Raw genomic sequence first — 15,357 nt, 5'->3', positions numbered from 1 at the left:
GCCTCGTCTTGCTGGCTAGACTTTAAACTGTGTCTTACTCCCATGCGTATCCTTTGCAGCACCAAGCTCTCAGTGTCTTACACACAGCTGGCGTGAAATCAGCGTTTGTTGAATTATATTTCCCACACCTGAGGAATACTCCAGAAACCTCTATCATGATACAGAGTCTTGCACATCCATCCAAAAGAGTGGAAGGATCTGAGAGAACAGTAGAGTTTCTGCCAGCAGAGGACGCCCTTGGCTCGTGTTTACAGGATTGTTCCCCCGGGTAACAGATTTTACCGGTGCACAAAAGTCCAGACAGAAGTAATGTTTCTCGATACTTTACTACAAAACATTCTGTTGCAAATATCTCTTAGTGCACATGTACACGTGGTTTAGCTTTGAGAGCAACCGTTCTTTTCGGCACCAATAAACAGGTGTCTACATCCAGCAGTTCAACCGAGACGCTCTCATGAAAGGAAGGAAGTCATAGATGGAAATCCCAGAATGATTTTGCTTATTCTGCAGAAACTGCAATATTCTCTCCTCCCATTTTCTTTTCCCAAATAACTGAAAAGTGTTTTAAGTAAATTTCCAATCATAAACTTGAAATGACTGTGATTGTCTTAACTGAATGTATCTGCAAGCCCCTTTCAAATTTATTTTCCAACTTTTTTAAAGTTTACTTATTTTGAGAGAGAGAGAGCACGCATGTGCATGTGCAGGGAAAGGCAGAGAGAGAGAGAGAGAGAGAGAGAGAGAGAGAGAGAGAGAGAGAGAATCCCAAGCAGGCTCCGCACTGTCGGCGTGGAGCCCGACCTGGGGCTCCACCTCACAAACCGCAAGATCACGACCTGAGCCGACATCAGGAGGTGTCCACTTAACCGACTGAGCCACCCAGGCGCCCCTATTTTCAAACTTTAATTAGACTACTGTAGATGTTTCATTCCTTTCCATTTGATAGTCTATCCGAACGGATCCAGACATCGTGCAGCTTGACCATGTATTTCTAGGTTAGTAATGTTCTCCTTTACACAACATGTCAAAGTTCAGCGATAGGAGATGTAAAGGAAGGAAGTAGGGTATAAATTCAAAGAAAAATTTGTGATTTATAAAAATGTCTTTACAATTTGCGATAGTCTCACAAGTCAATTTGGTAGCCTCACAGAATATTCTCAAAATGAAATACCTGGTTCTGAGGCGACCACGGAAAATCACATAATTTTTGACACTACAGGCTTGGCATCAGGAGGACCTGACTCGGCCCCCAGCCAACGAGAACTGTGGACCTTCTCCGAGCAGTGTGCACACTTGTGCTCCACACGCGGAGCCCTTCACATGTACCGGTGTGATGAGAGCAGGAGCCTCGAGTCCCAGCTCCGCTGCTTAGTAGCCGTGTGACTTTGGGAAAAGCTATTAGCATCTCTGTACCTTTGTTCTCTTATCTGTAAGGGGGGCTGATGAAAGTCCCTAGCTCATAGAGTTTCTGTGAAGATGACGTTAATGTTCAAAAGCACCTAGGAAAATACCTGGTGCGTAAGTGCTATACAAGTACTTAATTTTCTCATTACCTCATTTAATATGTACCAGAACCTCTTGAGTAGGGCCAGCTTCGTGGGTGTGCAGTCACGCGGGCCCCAAGGGCGCTTTAATTCCCTGCTGCTAACTTTTGAACGAGGACCCTACAATTACATTTTGCCCTGGGCCCCACACATTCGGTAGCTGGTCCTACTCTTGAGGCAAACAGTGTCACTGTCCCCTCTCTGCCATGTCCTGGCTACGCGTCCCGGGAGAAGCAACATCCCCCGTGTTCTCACCTGTAAGCTACAGATGTAATTAACTACGGACGTGACGGGGCTCTTGGAAGCCTTAAGTAAGATCACATGTAAGCAGTGATCAGCACATGTAAGTTCTCAGAAATGGTATCCACTACTATCATCGATGAAACATCATCACTTGATAAAATCACCAACATTTCTGTTCTCCTATGAATCTATATTCTTGCTTATAATTACAAGCAGTTCTTCAGCACAGGGAAAAGCTTGCCGAAAGTAGAGAATAAAGCCATAAGACCCAACTCTGGAAAAATTAAGATAGGGTTAGGAGGGGAGAAGATCAAATCTTTACTGTCACAGAAAGACCTTATTAAAATTCGAGGCTTCTGCAAATCTTGAACATGTTCTATGTTTCATAAACACGGACTAGAGGAGAAGTCAGGGGACTTGATTTGGGGTGAGAACGGATAAAGCCCTGGAGAAATCTTCAAATTATTACTAATAAGAGGCATACTCAGCAACGAAATTAAGTGCTTCGGTCTGCATCAACCCAAATATTTATTCATAATAAATGTTACCACTTTCACAAGTGAATGAATGGGCTACAGCCCCTACACCAGGAAGGAAAAAGAAAAAACAAAACCAAACAAAACCAAAAGCAGCTAAAAAGGAAATGCCGGACACTGTGATTCATCTGCAACCTCTCAAATCTAGGTTATTATTTGTTTTGATACTGAAAAGATACTTCGTGCCTTAACATTAGTCGTACTGTAGAAAGTAAATAAGGTATTTCTGTAGACCTTGATGACATGTACACATTTTTTTTCAAGTAAAATTTAAAAGTCAAAATAACTTCTATTTCTTTTATAATTTACTTTAGAACATAAGATAGAACTCAATCTCTACAGAGAAGGCCAAAACAAAGACTTCTAGAGAAAGCTGTTTTGACAAAAAATATAACTAACGTAAAATTATTTTACCTCTACAGAGTTAAGAATATACATTCTTTCCACAACAGTGTCTACTACTGAAAACTAATGAAAAGCCTCTTGGAATCACAAGGTATATTGTGATACGTTTTATATCCATCCTCCAAATTTTAATTTGTTAGGTAAGTACACTCTGGAAAGGTAATCTGATGAAAGGAAGGTCAAAGCTTGAATTTCTGCCTTCATTTTAGAGTCCGCCATTATTTCCATCTGCCAATAAAAGTAAAGTACAGCCGTAACAGGGCCCCGTGTGACACTTCTGTTGACTCAAACTAGTAAGTCTAGACTTGTTTTATTCTCCAAAACCGTGGGCAATAGCTTTCGAATCAGCCAGAATATTCCAGAGCTGTCACAGCAAAAAATGTCAGAAGAATACCCAGTATGGCTGTGTGTGATAACTAGGAATGGTCTGGGGTCTTTCTGATTTCTTTCTCTTCTTCCCCCACATCCCCATAAGCTATGGTAAAGCCATAGACAATGGGTATACAACTATGATGAGGATAAATAGATCAGCTCCATCCAGCTGATCTTATCTACTGGCATTCCTAATTCAGTGTTTCAACAACCATTTACCGCCACACAACACCTATGCTAGTTGTTGGTAATATAAAATTTCAAGGAGGATATTTTCAAAATATTATGTGAATAGCCACTATGGAAGTTAAAGGCAATAAAACATACAACACTTGAATTTTAGAAAAAAAAACCTACTTCTTTTCTCCAAAATGGTTGGCAAGCAACATAAGGTCGTTTCAGGACACTGTCCAGTTTCATCTGGTCCCGTTTTGTCAGTGGAATTAAAGTATCTCTAGGTATATTTAATCTGGAAAAATATATGAAAAAAATCAGCAAAAACAAAGTGTTCCTATAACTTGAAGAACACATATTTGTTTGTATTTATTATACTATTTCAAGAAACTCTAAAATAACAGATAAGCAAGTTATTTTAAATTCAGAATTTGGGGGGATCTGGCACGTCCCAGACCAGCAAGTATTCGGGTTCACAGTGGAAGTCTGCTCTAAATTGTTTTTCTTCACATCACACTCACACGACAGTGAGAAGAAGAACACAGACATTGGTTACAGACACTAATGCCAACAGTGCTCTCACATCAAGCGTGTGGACACCAGTGTGGCTCCCAGAGCACTACGGCCTTGAAGCGGTGAGCTATTTAATGTGTGTGGCCAGCAGCAAGATTCACTGTGGGATCTTTGGCTCCACTGAGCGCTTCATTCTTTGCCATTCATCGAGAATTTTCTGGGCCAAGTTAGTCTATCACTCACTTCTTTTCACATGTGTGCACACACACACACACGCGCGCGCATATCTAGTTTTAAATTTTCGAGAAGTAGGTTGTAATTTTTTTTCTCGGTGTGTGTTTTAAAAACAGAACATGAGGACTCCAGGATTTATGGTATAGACTAACTTTTGAAGTGACAAATCCTGGATTTCCCAGAAGAGCTCCAGTTTCAAACAGTCGTTCTCAATGTCCCCACAATTATGATCATTTGCCAGTGGCAGCTCCCGGATAGGGTGACAATTTGATTAGAAAGGGGGGCCTAGAGGATTTCCCATGAAGCTGTTTACATAGCTATCACATTTTCCCCCTTACTTCGTTGTACATTTATTTGGAGTGGCTTTGAGGGCACTGATGGAATTTAGGAGCCGCAGCTACAGTTTCTGCAAGGCCCTTCACCTTAGTAATTATCAGATCGTTTGTCCCGAATTCGTTAGGAAAGCTTTTCATACAGGCAGATCACCCCGAAGGGATTTTGACCATACACGTACACCAAACTGAACAAAACTTTGAGTCACTGGAACGTAACTATTCAAAAATCAAAAACCGAATGTTTTATGCCCTCATTTTTGAAGAAGTGGCAATCACCCAAAACCTGTTCGTGTTCCAAACTTAGGAAATAAGGAGCAGTTACCAAGGTTTGCTCACTGCTTAAAGAAATCCGATAAACATGTTCTCAAGTTCATTCATGCCGGCCAATTAAAACAACAAAATATTTTTAAATATCACATTAAGCAGAGATGAATAAAAGTGATGATGTCCTATGCTGAGGGACAGGCGGGCTCTTACTCTCCAGGGAAAACAATTAACCTATCCAGAGGGCAGTCAACGTCTTAAAAATGTGCATACCCTTTGACCCAGCAATTCTGGGAATTCAGCCTTCGGGAGTAAGGGACTAATTAAAGATGTGGGCAGAGATTCAGTTACAGCAGGGTCCATCAAAGCACTATTTATCAGATTATTTGGAAACCACCCAAACGTCTGACTATGAGGCACTGGCTGAATAAACACTGGTCCATCCAGAATTGGAACTCAGTAACGGAGGACATTAAAATGAGGTCACGGAACTGTATTTCTTGATACGGAAAAGTGATTTCATTGTGTTGTTGTGTGAGGAGAGCAGATTACAAAATAACAGGGTATGATCCCATTTTTGTGAAAAAGTGAGGGCTATGTACAGAGAGCAATAATAACGTACAAGGGTGAATAATAACGTACAGATGAACGAACACCGTTCATCTGTAGGTGATTTTTATCTTGTTACATAATGACATTTTTCCTATAGTGAACGTGTTATGTTCAACTCGCCAAAATTGAGGCTCCCAAACTTTAAGTAATCTTAAAATGAGATTTTCTTATGAAATTAAAAAACTTACATCTATGGTAAAATGGATTCAGGTGCAACCAATGATGTTGTCAATTATTACCATTTAACTACATGCGATGTCTTCTACTTTGAGTATAAAAATGCCACAAAATCTCTTAACCATAAAGGTAAAACAAAAAATACGTTCCAGCTGAGAGTTCAATTAACCAAATTCATTGAAGTTTTAGAAATTGAAACAGACATGGTGACTTTAACTCCTGATTCTCTAACCCTGAGTCACAGTGAACAACATAAAGACGACACATGAGGAGCTTTCCCTCGTAGTGGCTTTTTAGGCTCGTTGTTACATATTATGATGAGTCATCATTTCAAACACCCTGATTTTACTAAAACCATCTAACCGTTTAATATCAGAAGGGAGGAGACCAAGCCATCTAATAGCTGGAACTGTGAGATTATGGGCTTCAAAAGACATCGCCTAAAATAAAGAACAAAAGTACATTGGGTGAGGCTAAAATGCAGAAAGCTAGCATACTTGTTCGTGCAGCCTAATTTTTTACACATTAAGAAAGACGAGTACTAAAGACTTCACATGCCCTGAGCCTATGGAACTAAAGAAATCACCAAGAGTTTTGCTAAACTGGGCTTTCAGTGAAGGTTTTAAAACTGCTCTAGTATTTCCACATTGGTTCTATATAAAGTGAAACCATAAATAACCTCTCCGACCTGCATTTATTGTTGTTTGTGGTTCTATATTTTAACATCTTGCTTCACTATCCCTTTTATGTCAATATGTAGGTCATATACGTCAGGGATACTCCACGTGCATACCAGTGGTTCCCAAACTTTACCATGCAACAGAATCACTTGGGGCCCAACCCTAGACACTCCAATTCAGGAGGCCTGGATGGGGACCGAGATACGCATTTCTAGCAAGTTCCCCGGTAATGCTAACACTGCTTGTCTGGGACCGTACATTGAGAACCACTGATATATGGTAGCTGGGGACTCCGGGGGTGGAATTTGGAAATGTTTTCATTTTACCATCTGGTGGGAGTGAAGGGAACGGGCAACGTCAGAATTCAAGGCTGTATATGACTTCCAGAGTTTATCTGGCAATGAGACGTTGTTGTTGCAGTGAGGCCCCGCAGTCACTAGAACAGGCTGGGAGAGTGGAAGATAATAATGCCTCTTGCCCACAGCTAATCCCATTCTGTCATCTGTGGTCACGTTTGGCATGCCAGAAGCTGGAATCACGGCCACTGAAACCGAATGGCCTCAGACTAGGAGAGTAGCTCCCCTGTACATTTTGGGGGTCCTCAGCTAACAAGGGGCCAATACGTGGATACAACAATCACTCTGATGACTATGAGCTACCTCAACAGTAGGAGAGGAAAAATACTTCTCTCTACTCACCATAGATCCATACTTATAGATGCACATTATTTCTATGCCTGTTAAAAGAAAGTTACCTTTACAATTAGTTTCTTTGTATATTGCAGGTTAGATCATCATCAACGCTATATGTAACATCTGTAATTCTTATTTTCACAGATACTACCAATAAAAAACTTATGGTTTGGCTTCCTATGGCAAAAATAGCAAGAAATTGCCTCACGTGATCAGAGTCATTAAGTTTAATCTAATAACCATATTCTTTTACAATAATCTACGGAAGTGTTCTAAGAGCAGAAGAGCACAACTATGAATACTGTAAACAGGATTTAGTTAAGACAACTGCTTCCAATCATCCCCAACGATAAGTCACCGTGTGGGTCGGCATCCACAAGAGTGAAGACAGGAATGTGAAACGTATCCCACAGCTTCTTGACTAAAAGTCTCGTGTTCAGATCAGGTACCCCCTTTCCCTAAAAGCAAGATTGAAATGACGCAACTTTAGTTCCAGCAGAAGAAAATGGCAAAATCTTTTCCTTATTTTATTAATAATTTAACAGTTAAAAAGTTAGAGTACTTTAAATTTCAGGTGGAAGACTGGTGTAGACTGTGAAAAAAATGCAGTCTACACAACAGAGGGAAAAAGACCCACGTACGTTCATAACTATGACTCTACTATCCCAGTCCTGGGAAATAATCCTAAGGCAACATTTCGGCAGAAACGGGAATAACAACAAGTCGGACGCCTATAAAGATGTTCGCTGCGGTCTCATTCGAGATGGCAAAAACTATTCGAGATGGCAAGTAGCCGAAACAGGTAACAACAGGGACACGGGGAGGCAGCGCTGCACACGCCTCACGCTGCCTCGGTCTAGCAGGTGTCACGGATTACGCCAGTTTTGGTTTTTTTTTAAGTTGACTCATTTTTGAGAGAGAGAGAGAAAGTGGGCAGGGGAGAGTCAGAGAGACAGAGAGAGAGAGACACAGAGAGAGAGAATCCTAAGCAGGCTCTGCACTGTGAGCACAGAGCCCTACACAGGGCTCGAACCCAAGAACCCCGAGATCATGGCCTGAGCTGAACTCAAGAGTTGAACACTCAACTGGCTGAGCCACCCGGGGGGCCCTGATTATCCCAGTTTCATCAACTTCTCCCACACTACCCTGTAGCAGGAAGCTTACCCCCCTCTGCTGACTGATGCCTGTGGCCGCATGTGTGTCATCTCAACATATACTTCTGCGTTCTCGGCCGTTTTGGGCGCGTATATATATGTATGCATATATATGTATACAGAATCAGGCTCCCTTTGATGGAATTAATGCAATTACATGATACACAAACCCACGGGAGGCAGAACAGAGCAGCTCTTGTGCGTTCAGTCCTCTCCTCCCCACAGCCCCAGTGTTACCATATCACAGCTGACACCGGCGGTGGTAGGGGAATGGCGAGTGGGTGACTGAGAGCCTGTGTAAACTCACTGCGATATTGGAAAATCGCTGGTATTTAAGAATTGGGAGCACCACCTTGATTTTAGTCAGATTTGAGGATGCTTAAATAAACACACTGGGGTGCACCTGGGTGGCTCAGGTCACGATCTCACGGTTGGTGCGTTCCAGCCCCACGTGGGGCTCTGGGCTGACGGCTCGGAGCCTGGAGCCTGCTTCGGAGTCTGTGTCTCCCTCTCTCTCTGTCCCTCCCCCACTCACGCTCTGTCTCTCTCAGAAATAAACATTTAAAAAATCTTTTAAAAAATGAAAAAAAAATAAACACCTTGGAAATTTTTACTCTACAACCATAAAAAATACACCATATTGCTGACAGAGCGTTGAGCAAGCTGCACAGATGTTATAAACCCCTCCGGCCCATCCCCAAAGTAGCTTGCTAGCCTTGGAATCGAGGTCAAGGTAGGTAACATACCGTAACCATAATGCACGGAGACATCCTGTTGCAAAAGTTGTCATCCAGGAGTCGCTGAAAGGTCGCATCTTTTTCCACAATTAACAGAAATTTTGCATCTGTAATTATATCTGTGACGTTAAGGCTGATAATTTGAAGGCAGGAGTATTGCAATTTAATCACCAACTAAATAATGATGCCACATAAATCCATTCAAAAGCAGCTATAGATATAGTATTTTCCTTTTTACCCTCAACTATATAGGCCTATTCACATATGTAGATATCTGTCTCTCCTACTAGTTGGGGAGCTCCTACAAGAATAGTAAAGCAGAAACCATGTGTGTTCATCTTGACCACGATAGGGTCTAGCTTGATGGTTACACATTATAAAGGCTTGGTCTATCGAATGAATGAATGAATGCTCTATGAGCTTAACTAGTTTCCCCACTCAAAGGATACTTCGAATACCTTGAATATTAGATGGCACGGCAACAGCCTAAATAACAGAACAAGATAGCTTTTATTTTAAATAAAAAGCAAGTATAACCACATTCAAAAAATTTATCACAGAAGCCCTACATTTTCATTTTCCTCTGGATATACCAGGCATCAGAGGTTTACTCCTCAGAAAAGAAACAGTAGGAAACAGATATACTCCTCAGTAAGAAAACAGACACGCCACTCAAACTACTTCCTTGCAGGTGAGAATCTCTTGGAAGCTTTGTGGAGATCCGGCTTAGGCAGCAGAAAGGGATGAAATTTAAGGCCTCCTTCTCTTAGAGCGCATGAGTGTCGTCTTGTGTGTTTCTAGACTGCTGTGCATGCTAGTGCTGTGGGCTTTCTAGGTGCCCAAGCCTAACAAACAGTTTAGGATTAAAGGTATCAATTTCAGAACCAGAAAACCGTGTAAAGATTACATAAAGAATCATGCTAAGATAGCCAAGCTACGTTCTACCTGAAAACAAAGGTACGTTTTTTTTTTTTTTGAAGGAAAGCATAGCTTTGTTTATTTCACTATGACATTGGACAATTGGCATATTCTGCAACTATGTAATGTGCAGGCCCAGAAAGCATATGCCTACTCACCATTCAGTTTATTTGAAAATCTTAAACTCCAAACTACATAAGAAAGCAGGAAATAAAGCACATTTCAAAAACAAAGGATCTGCAAGGGAGTTAAAGCATGTGAAAACATCAATATGCTTACTGTTGTACCACAGGTACAGTGCACTTTGGTTCCGTCTTCCTCGATATACCTTAAGTTGCCAGCAATTAAACCTTTTGATGTGGATGACTGAAAAAATAATAGCCATACTTGAACACTTTTTCACTAACATACTTTATACTGCTAAGTCAATCCTCATGCTCACCCACCTGACTACATGCGTTTTAGCTCTGATTGGAATTTAAGACGTGAAGGAGAAAATACATAAGGTGTTTAGGAATAAAAAATATTTAGTAATTCACCTGTTTTGGTCCATTCATCCAAGGAAATATATTGAGAGTCGATCATTTAAATTCATAGTGAGAAAAATGTAGTACCAAATAATATCAGAAAAAGGCACAGATTACATTTATTTTTCTATAATAATTTTACACAAACTTATATTTTTTAAGTTTATTTACCTATTTTGAGAGGGGGAGGGACAGCGAGAGAGGGAGAGAGAGAATCCCAAACAGGTTCCATGCTGTCAGCACAGAGCCTGACATGGGGCTCGATCCCACAAACAGTGAGATCATGACCTGAGCTGATACCAAGAGCTGGACGCTTAACCAACTGAGCCACCCAGTGCCCCGCAAATCTTCTATTTAAAAAAAACAGTTTTGTATTTAATGGTACTTACTATATGTAGACTCATCCTCGGCACTTTTAACATACAAGAAATGTCATTGATAATATTGTCCACAACCGTCTGGTTACCAAAAAGTTGGCTGTCGGTATAATATATGTCTCTATGAAAATTAAATATATATTTTTAATTAGCCATGTTCTCTTTGGAGTATTGGAGTATTATTTGTAGGAAGCTTTAATTGGATGAAACACAACATATAAAGTAATTTTTTACCCACAGTAGACTGTGGCTTTTATGTACCATTTCAAAACATAATAGGAGTTAATCTAAACTAACTCTCACATTGTGTCTTAGCAATTTACCAAAACAAGTATTTACCTTTTGGTTGCGTAAGTGTTGCTCTGTACCAATTTATAAATTATGGACAATATTTTAAGAATGAGAGCTGCAAGATAAGATGCAACAAACAAGTTACTCATCATTTCTCTTATTAATTCAAAACATACTGCTATCAAAGATTTCAACTGTCCCCGTTACTATCCATGACATTAAAAAAACTGTCATTCCAAAATAGAAGTATTGAATACAGAATAATAATTTCCTGAAGGATCAGATAAAATGAATTGCTCTCTGAACAGCAAAACCAAGAGAACACTTTTTCACTGATTCATGTACCTTGCAAATCTATTTGGAAATTATAATCTATTTCCATGGTTATTGACAATGCAAGCTTCGGTAACTATACTTCAGGTGTAAGGGTGGTCTATGAAAGAACAACTAAAATTATTCAACTAGGAACAACTGAAACCCAGAAAACAACCAAACTTATTTATTCCTAAAAGCTAAGAAAGATTAATTTACCAAAATTTTTAACTGATTTCGGTGAATCACTTTTGATTTTTCTCCTAGTACAATGAGGGACCATCTGAAGACCCACAGAATCTTCAAACCTGTCATTTTGTTGAAAGGTAATAAAACAAAAAAAAAATAATTAACTTCTAATCACCAAACAACATACACTTAGTGTCCTCTTCCGCACATAATCTAAATCTTTATTTCTTCTCAGCAGAAGCTTTAGGACAACTTCATTTATAACCTTAGATAATTCCAGGTGTTAATTAGGTAATTAGCTTTGCGACACACAGAGGTACTAAAATAAAGTGTTTAAAATACGTGAATTAAGTACCTTTAAGTATAATGTGTGTATTTCTTTCCTGGGAAGACATCAACTATATGTAAACTATTATCAAATATTTCACAATTTTATTAGCATTTTTGCTTATTTTGCCCATTTAATAATTTTGCTCAATTTAACAAGTTTTGAAATATTGTATTCCTGATTTATCTCCAAAGTTACACTAAATGAAATGACAATTTGTGTTAGGTGGTTACACTGAACTCCCAGGCCTGTCCTAAAGGTGGCAGAAGGGCACCAGGCAAATAGGCCAGGTCTCCGCTGCTTCTGGACTCGATGAAGCCTATCTTGCAAAATGATGTAGAATGCGATTCAGAAGTTTACAGTTTGTATTAATTACTGACTGTAAAAGAGCATTTAGTGAGTAAGGGGACCCCAAATCACTTTTATTCTGTTTCTGTAACCCTTGTGAGAGCTACCACAGTGCTTTTTGCTATTTAGATTCTACAGGCTGAGCCCCTGGAAAAAAAACAAGCTATGTGAGTAGGTCAGAAGGCTTTGACAAAGTTGTTTGCTCATTTTAACCTCTCGGACACATGACTTAGCAGGGGGGAGATCAACCAGGAGGAAGAGCCCCTGAAGTGTGCTCTATGTTCCAGATACATTTATTTTCATTTCAGTATCAGGATTGGTTGTAGCTCCCCTGAGCAAGCAGTTCACTTTTACAGTATTTTTGCAGAATCCCCCCGGTGGTGTTTCCCCGCTTTGAGTGCTAGAAAAGCTTAGATCCAAGTTTGGAGCCTATTTTTAGCAGGACTGTAAGACTTCATCATATACGTTTCGACTTCTAGCCTCTTTTGGTGCTTCCTTCACGGTTCCTAGCATTGCTTCCCTTTGCCTTACCTTCCACATCCACTTCTGGTTTAAATGACCTGCCTACGACGTACGTGTTTTTGTAAGCACCCTTAAATCCTTCCAGATTTAATCCTTCCAGACGCGGTAAGAAGAATGAAATCGGACTAGAACTCTAACTCGAGTCAATTAAAATAATGACATAGATAACTGTATTTAAAAATTAAAAAGGCAACATGCCCACTTTATATTTTCCCAGCTTGATCTGTTGTCTATTGTGAACACGGGAGCTTTATTTCTTGCCAGGCTGGTGATGACGTCTTGAATAACACTTTCTATAGATGCAAGAACCTCAGAACTGAAACAAGAAACACATTATGATTCAATCTTAATTCTAAATTAGGCCTTTTACAACATGTACCATTCCCCGAGAACAACACTAAAGTAAGTTCTTGTCTCCTTGATTGTTTTTTAAGACTAGGTAATTTCCCCTCTAAACCGCTCTCTCTCACTTTTGACATCAGCATTGCATTAAAACAACTGTATGGATAGCAGTTACTTACAGAGAAATTTCATTTGCTTGTAATTTTACTTCCCAAATAGTTACAATTGAACTAAAATCTCCCTTTTAGACGGTGTTAATGACTAGACAATAGAATTTATAAATATATTTTACATCTCGTCATATTAACCTACTTAAATCCAAACTTGTTGGCTTGAAATACTGCTGATAACTGTTTTAATTAAAAATGATGGAATATTGGCTTTGAGTTGAATTTCTTCCCCAAAAAATGCAACGCAAAAACATTCCAAAAGCAATATTTGTTGTAGCACATCGCCCTGATTGATCTCATGCCTTAAATCTGCCCTTTTGAATTTTAGTGATAGAATGAGAAAAAAGTTTAATCACTACCATGAAAAGACTTGGCAAAACCATTACACCACTTTACAGCAAAATATTAAGACTTAGCCCAGTTTTCTGTGAGCTGACTTTTAATTTCACAAGCCATCAGCTTCAAAAAATGTCGTTCGGTTATAAATACCATTAGCGTGCTGCCTAAGAAGGGAGATCAAATTAAATGTAGAAAATGGGCAAAATGTAGAATGTTCTAGTTTCCACAGAAACGTCAGAGCTTGCTTTGAAAATGCACAAATCAGGGGCGCCTGGGTGGCGCAGTCGGTTAAGCGTCCGACTTCAGCCAGGTCACGATCTCGCGGTCCATGAGTTCGAGCCCCGCGTCGGGCTCTGGGCTGATGGCTCGGAGCCTGGAGCCTGTTTCCGATTCTGTGTCTCCCTCTCTATCTGCCCCTCCCCCGTTCATGCTCTGTCTTTCTCTGTCCCAAAAATAAATCAAAAACGTTGAAAAAAAAATTTAAAAAAAAAAGAAAATGCACAAATCAGAAAGTAAGTTTCAAAAGAATCAGTATTTTCTAATGGGGAGAGAAAAACGGACTCACATATCTCATTCATTTTTCCAGTTTGGGGAAAAAAAAAAGTTGCAAGATTAACGCTGTGACAAACCTGAAAATACAATTAGATTACTTTACATTGGAACCGTAAACACGGGACTTCCCTGCCCTCCTTCCCCTCACCCTCATCACTTCTCTCCCAAACTAGTTTCATAAAAATTGGTTTGCTTGTAGGTATTCCACTTCTGTTGTTGTTCGTTTCGTTTTGTTCTGTTTTGCTTCTGGTAGTCGGCTTAGTCTTAAAAATACGCCGGTAATTTGTTTCGGCTGAAAAACTTGGCGGAGGGGGGCCTGGACGGCTCAGTGGGTTAAGACTCTGACTCTCGATTTCGGCTGGGGCAGTAACCTCATGCTTCATGGGATCTACCCGGGCGGTGGGATCTGCGTTGCCAGCGTCGAGCCTGCTCGGGACTCTCTCTCCCTCTCTCTCTGCCCCTCCCCCTCCTCTCAAAACAAGCAAACATCGAAAAACAAAAACAAAACAAACTTTGCCGATAAACCACAAAAGCCGACCTAGGAAAAGAACAACAGGGCACTTTAGGCAAAAACGATCCAGAACATAGTCTCTATAGTTCATTCCAAGTTGAGTAGCTGGAGACGCTCCGTAATGATTTCATCAACACCTCACTCTAACCAACTAAGCCAAGCCGCCAACTGCTTTGGTTTTCATTGAGGCGCGAACATCCCCTCCACTTCCAAGTTAAGTAAATCCTTGTCGTAGCGTAAACACCTTCTCCTTCACTTTGCTAAAACCCCCTAAGTGAGCGGCAACTCCCAACATTCACGTTCCCTTTCTCTTCCCCACCCCCGCCTCCACCCCCACAATCCTGAAAGCTTTTTAGGTTAAAATGCTCTCCAAAAAAAAAAATTTTTTTTTTTCTTTTTTTCTAACAAAGACAAAGCCAAAGTTTAGGTCAGCCTAAACTCCCCGACTGCAGAGAATCTTAGGAAACCTGCGAGCCTCGCTGTGGGGACGCTCCTGGAACATTCTAGATGGCGAACATTCTAGAAAACAAGGGGGGGAGGGGCTCTGTCACGAGGCTTTTTGAGTTCAAACTGAGAGCCGAGAGCGGGGGAGATGGAGCGCTTCCGTCAGGGTTCATGGGTGGCCTGTGAAGGACGTCGTCCTGTGGCCTCAACACCTCAGCATCTCAAGGGAGAAGGGAAGGGGCCCCAGCCACGTCCCCCCGGAGCGCCTCACGCCCCCACCCCGGGGCGACTGGGGACCCCCGGGGACCCCGCTGCTAACCGCCCGGCCTGCGCGCCCCGCAAGGAGCCCTTCTACCTCGAGGCCAGGCGCGTCCCCCCGTCCGCGGGCTCCCCACCGCCTCTCCTCAGGGCGGCCAGCAGCGAAGCCCTGTGTTGGTCCAAAACCTCGAAGAACGAGGCCTCAGGCCCCACCGGCGCAAAGGCCATGGGGGCCGGCAGCGACAGGAGGCGCCAAG

At 41.1% G+C, this 15,357-nt stretch overlaps 1 protein-coding gene across 4 annotated transcripts; it reads right to left on the bottom strand.

Moving 5' to 3' along the window:
* Window positions 1–2,283: 2,283 nt before the first annotated feature.
* Window positions 2,284–15,328, bottom strand: SPO11 (SPO11 initiator of meiotic double strand breaks). Of its 4 annotated transcripts, none has more exons than XM_058686048.1 (13): window positions 15,198–15,328; window positions 12,687–12,800; window positions 11,317–11,405; window positions 10,834–10,900; window positions 10,507–10,615; window positions 9,870–9,956; window positions 9,122–9,158; window positions 8,682–8,791; window positions 7,140–7,239; window positions 6,788–6,825; window positions 5,773–5,849; window positions 3,458–3,569; window positions 2,284–2,956 (listed from the first exon to the last, which is right to left on the bottom strand). In XM_058686048.1, exons 1-13 carry the CDS (start codon window positions 15,326–15,328, stop codon window positions 2,837–2,839), a joined length of 1,191 nt encoding a protein of 396 aa, XP_058542031.1. In that variant the 3' UTR covers window positions 2,284–2,836. The 4 variants fall into 4 exon arrangements, with proteins under 4 accessions (XP_058542031.1, XP_058542032.1, XP_058542034.1 ...); XM_058686049.1 differs by having other exon boundaries at window positions 8,682–8,779; XM_058686051.1 differs by lacking the exon at window positions 15,198–15,328 and adding an exon at window positions 14,866–15,014.
* Window positions 15,329–15,357: the final 29 nt, after the last annotated feature.

Source organism: Neofelis nebulosa, chromosome 9 (genome assembly GCF_028018385.1).
Source record: "Neofelis nebulosa isolate mNeoNeb1 chromosome 9, mNeoNeb1.pri, whole genome shotgun sequence".
Classification (NCBI taxonomy): domain Eukaryota; kingdom Metazoa; phylum Chordata; class Mammalia; order Carnivora; family Felidae; genus Neofelis; species Neofelis nebulosa.
Note: the sequence above shows the minus strand (reverse complement) of the source record. Positions and strands in the feature narration are given on the sequence as shown.

Excerpts from the sequence above, each read along its gene's own strand:
- SPO11 (XM_058686048.1), bottom strand. The coding sequence starts at position 15,328 with ATGGCCTTTGCGCCGGTGGGGCCTGAGGCCTCGTTCTTCGAGGTTTTG. Across the intron at positions 6,826-7,139 it reads TGTGGATGCCGACCCACACG|GCATAGAAATAATGTGCATC; the intron begins GTGACTTATCGT and ends TTCTTTTAACAG. Across the intron at positions 2,957-3,457 it reads AACCATTTTGGAGAAAAGAA|ATGGAAATAATGGCGGACTC; the intron begins GTAGGTTTTTTT and ends TTTTATTGGCAG.